Genomic DNA, 5,317 nt, shown 5'->3' with positions numbered 1-5,317 from the left:
AAGGTCTCCAGTGAACTCTACTAGCTCATCATTGGCTACTTAATACTTACTTGTTCATGCAAGACATGACAGTTGTATTAATGAAGTCTCACTTGACCTTTAAGGAACACTTCCTAATGTTGTGTTTGGATAAAACAATATTATATTATCGAGAAATTTTGAAATGATGGAATCTAGAATTTTATCAATTCAATTTATTAATGATATTTTCTTACGTCTTCAATTACCAGATTTCATAGGTTTTAATTACGATTTCAATACATTTTCTTTCCCTTTTTGTGGATCCAATTTAATTTTTGACTTTTCTAATTAACTTGTTAGTGTAAGGTAAACTAATCTTCCATTAATTTTATTAAATTCATTTATTAAAAGAGTTGAATATTACTTCAATTTACCAAATTTGATGGGTTATAATTAAGATATTAATATATTTTCTTTCCATTTTTGTAGAATCAATTTTAAATTTGACTTTTTTTAAAATTTTGTGGGTTAGAATTATGAAATTAATATATATATATATATATATATACCATATTAATTCTACATCGAATATATATATATATATATATAAATTTCTGTACGAATTATATATATACATATATAATTATATATATATATATGTTTGTGAATATATATATATATAATTATATATATAAAGAAAAAAAGAAAAAGAAAAAGAAAACAAAATAATATATTTTATTTTTAGATGAAAACCAAAATAATTTAGAGCCATTAAATTTTGGAAGGATAAGATAGTCTTTTTACTCAATAATTACATTGCATGATTTGACAAATAGGTAATGTGCGTAGGTGACAAGGCATGACACCTAGGATTGAGGCCACAAATCTTAGGCCTCATTAAAGCCACAAATCATTTTCCTTTCCTATATTATTTGATCTATCTTCAAAACCAATTTGTCGCCGTCATTGAGAGGTGACAATGATCTCACTTATTATTTTTCTACAATTTATCAATTTTTTCCAGGAATATATCCCATATATAAGTAAAAACTAATCAATTTGGATCAGTTTTAGTCATTAGACTTCTCAGCTGGTCCAGCCTGTACAGGAGCATCGGTAGCACAAGCAAGAGGCTGTGCCACATTAGCAATTGTGGGTTTGACATTCGTACATTGAGACGTGAGTGCACCTGTGCCGGTGAATTTGAGATCAATGCCAGTCATCTCCACCTTCTCACATGGTAAGCCCTTGGCGCATACAATCTTCACGCCCAACGGAGTGGAAGTCGTCCCTCTAATGTTCTTGAAACTCACATCGCTGATCTTGATTTTCGATGAAGCCTTTAAACAAGAAACACTACTAATTAAATTGGCATAGTATTAATTACGTCATGAATAAAGTTTAGTCACAGCTAGACTCTAATATTATCCTGATTTTCTGTTGTCGTTAGACAAGTATCATATTCCAAAGGAAAAATTTCGCAAACAGTACACCAAGTAAAGACCACTAATAATTTTTATACACAAAGTTTCAAACCAAATATTTTGGTACACGAAATCTGAAACTCGACCCACTATCAGTACACGACGTTAATTTTTTACACTAAAATGTCTATTATGCCCTCAGTTCTTTTTTTTTAAATAATTTTTTTTTCTGTTATTTTTTTTTCCTTTGTTTATAAATGACTCGAGTTATTTTTTTTTTTGTTATGCGAGGTGAGGAAGGCGGCGTTGGAAGCGAGGGAGTGAGCCCGGAAGAAGGAAGAAGAAAGAGATAAAACGAAGGAAAAAAAAACACAGAAAAAAAAATATTTAAAAAAAAAAATTTGAGGGCATAATAGACATTTTGGTGTCAAAAATTGACTTCGTGTACTGATAGTGGCTCGAGTTTCAGATTTCTTGTACCGAAATGTTTGGTTTGAAACTTTGTGTATAAGAATTATTAGTGGCCTTTACTTGGTGTACTGTTTGTGAAATTTACCCGTTATTCCAAAAACCTAAGCTATCATGACATAAGAGTTTATTGGTAAAATATAATTGTTAGACTAGTTCAAACCCTCATTTTCGCTCTCGTGAACCCTCATCACGTAGGTAGAAGGCTTCTTCTGGTTGATCAACCGTAGGTAAAAGATGTGGTTTGGAAGGAAAAAAAAAACCTTGACTATGGAGTTATCTAATTTATACTTCCTTTAAGATTAAGTAGAAAAAATGACTGACTGGTTGATTATCTAGCTAGCTAGTAATTAAGATGCATGTTGTATGGAGAGTACCTGTTTATCACATTGATTCCATGGGCAGTATTCTTGATCTACGACGATTGGGTTTTGAACATCATTCATGATGATATCCTCAAAGTGAATTTCTGAGCAAGTGCTAGCTTGAGGATTTTTAGCCCATGTCTTGATTCTAACACCATTAGTCGTTTTAGTGAGGGTACAGTTCTTAACATTGATTCCTTCCACAGGGTCTTCTTTGTCGTACCTTCCAAGACTTCCAACGCTTATTCCATGGCCTGGTCCACAAGTAACCTTAGTTATTGTAAGTTGCTTGGTACCATCACCAATTGAAATGCAATCATCTCCGGTTCCGATATTTGTATCAGTAACGTTGACCCCGGTTGAGCGCGCGATATGTATTCCATCTGTGTTAGGGCTATCTCCAGGTGCAGTGACGGTGACATGATCGAACGTAAGTTGCTCGCAACTTATTACGTTGATGTGGAAGTTCTTGCTATTAAGTGAAGTTATATCCTTAACTAATGACTTCTTGACGGCGTGGAACCTGATATTCTGCACGTATTAAGAAAGCAGTTCGACAAATAAAGAGAGATCAATTGATAATGCGTATTGAACTAGCCAAAATCCATTACCTTGGAATACGAAAAAAAAAAAAAAAAAACAGAAGAAGTGCAGGATAATACTAGCTTACAATGGTGCCAGCCTTTGCGTTTTTTGGATCAATGGCTTTCCAAGTTTTTTGTCCTTGGCCATCAAAGGTTCCACCACCCGATAGTGTGAAGTCGTTGAGGTATAAAAACTCGATCCAAGTATCTTGTTTCGATAATTGGCTTGAGTCTTCTGGCGCCTGTAATGTGCCTTGGACCTGAAGCTCAATAGGAGCCTTGCAAGGACCTTTGAAACTTGCTTCTTTTACTTTGAATGTCCCTTTCGGAACAATAACTTTACTTGCCGATGTTGATGCACAGGCATCTTTCCAAGCATTTGCTAAAGCCTAAATAGTAAATACAATGAAAAATGAAATACAACCATTTAATGTTGTAGAGCTTAATTGCATTTGCAAATTATGTTTAATAATTACCTCAGTAATATCAGAATCGGGCTTTGCACCATATTTCGCGTTGGTCACGTCAAAGTCACCACCATCGGCTAGAAGCTCTCTCCTTCCAGATGTCAAGGATGTCAAGGATAAGAACATAAGTAATGAAAACATAGCCATGACAAGTTTGAGAGCCATGTTGATGTTTTCACAAGTCTTCTTTATCTTTTTGAAACGATGATGAAACTCCACTACGGTTTTCAGGCCATTTTATAGTCAAGTTGGGAATTTTAATACCATAAAATTATCCAGCCACAATCCTTCTTGTTGTATTTGTATGAGGCCGTGAGAACCGTTCAACTTATATTCTATTATTGGTAATCACCAAATAAGAGACGTGCTAATTAAAGAAAGCATGATTATATTACAAACTGCATTAAATCTTTTTTTTTTAACATGAATAATAATTTCAAACTCGATCTCGTTTGGGATTTGGCTCTAGGGTTTTAGTTTTGTAGTTGTGCGAGGTTCATGCATGCATGCATGCTATCTCGATCTCAGTATTTCATCTGTGTTAATGCTATCTCTTGGTGTTGTGAGTTTTGACGGTGAAATGTTGAATGTAAGTTACTCACACATTTAAACATCGACGTGAAAGTTCTTGATGTTAAGTGAAGTGACATCCTTAACTAATGAATGTTTGACGAAGTTGAACCTGAGATTCTGCACATATTGAGAAAGCAGTACGACATATAAAGAGTTGTTAATAATGTAATCAGACTTGGCTAAAATAAATAAACACAAAATATAATTTATTAAAAAAATAGTAAAGGGTCTTACTACGGCAATAAATGTACACTATGAATTTTTATTGCAATCGTTGTCTTTCCAAGCTTTTTGTCCTTGACCATCAAAAGTTCTGCTACCCGATAGTGGCTTCTCAAGGTTTGCAATTAGTGAAGAATGAATTTCTTTACAATAGCTCTAACCACGGCTACAATCATTAGACTTTCTAGATGATGTGTTTGACTCGAACCTCTTATATATTCTTCACTTGAAAGGAATCGCAAGTGATGACCACAATCTTCAAACTTCTTCTATCACTGACTTTTCCTTGGCTTGAGCACGTCTTTCAGAATTATACGGAGGAAAAGACACCTCATTAATCAATGTTTCTAACATAATTTACTCCTGTTAGGAAATCTTTTTAGAAAAGATTTTCAATTAGTTAAAAAAGATCCTAAATCAATTAAAATTGATTCTCTTAAACAATACGAATTAACCAGCTGGAAAAGATCTTTTCTAAGCCACATTTAAATACGGAAAATTAATTTCCAAAGAAAGACGACATAAAACCACGAATAGAGTCGGGGTCTCGGGGTTTGCAACACTGAGATGCATATGCAAACACATGAAATGCATTTACCTGAGATATATCTGAGATCAATTTTGAGACACTTTTTCAGTTTCTTCAGTGATGAAACAACATGATACATGCACTTCACTTGCTTTGAATGGGAATGCCAACATAAACATGTACAAAACTTATACTTACACGTAATATACATATATACTGAAAGAAAGAAAAAAATTCCGGCTATCCATAGCTCCATCATTGTCCCTTCTTAAGTCTTAACTCAATTTCATTGAGAAATTATCTTGTAGATCACATACACCATGTGCAATGTTTATGGTATTTATCATGCATTGTTACTCGGTGTGTGAATATGATGTTTTTTATTTCATTTTTCGATCTGGGATTAAGCACATGAGTTTAACCTAATTGACTCTTGGGGCTTCGTCAGGAGAGGTTTCGCACGGGGCTCATCAATTCATTTTCCGGTTGGGTTGGTGCGAGGTGGTGGTTGTGAGGTGCAGGTCTGGCGATCGCTCTCTGCTGATTCTTAGTCGACGGCGTCATATTAAAGGTGGTGTGGGATGTGAGGATCTGGATTAGGGATGGGTTTTGTTGTGGTGGAATTGCTCGTGGCAGTTTGGGTCTTAGACAGTGAGTGGCCGTGGCGGCGTGGACTGTGGCAATGCAAGGCGTGGTGATGCAGGTCATGGGTCAACGGAGGGAA

The 5,317-nt window shown here is 34.8% G+C and overlaps 1 protein-coding gene across 1 annotated transcript; it reads right to left on the bottom strand.

The window, feature by feature from the left end:
- Positions 1-848: 848 nt before the first annotated feature.
- LOC112190991 (polygalacturonase) lies at positions 849-3,478 on the bottom strand. The gene is made up of 4 exons (XM_024330513.2): positions 3,279-3,478; positions 2,889-3,191; positions 2,231-2,749; positions 849-1,301 (listed from the first exon to the last, which is right to left on the bottom strand). The coding sequence occupies exons 1-4, from the start codon at positions 3,432-3,434 to the stop codon at positions 1,032-1,034; spliced, it is 1,248 nt and encodes a 415-aa protein (XP_024186281.1). The 5' UTR covers positions 3,435-3,478; the 3' UTR covers positions 849-1,031.
- Positions 3,479-5,317: the final 1,839 nt, after the last annotated feature.

The sequence above is a fragment of the Rosa chinensis genome, chromosome 2 (genome assembly GCF_002994745.2).
Source record: "Rosa chinensis cultivar Old Blush chromosome 2, RchiOBHm-V2, whole genome shotgun sequence".
NCBI classification, from domain to species: Eukaryota; Viridiplantae; Streptophyta; class Magnoliopsida; order Rosales; family Rosaceae; genus Rosa; species Rosa chinensis.
Note: the sequence above shows the minus strand (reverse complement) of the source record. Positions and strands in the feature narration are given on the sequence as shown.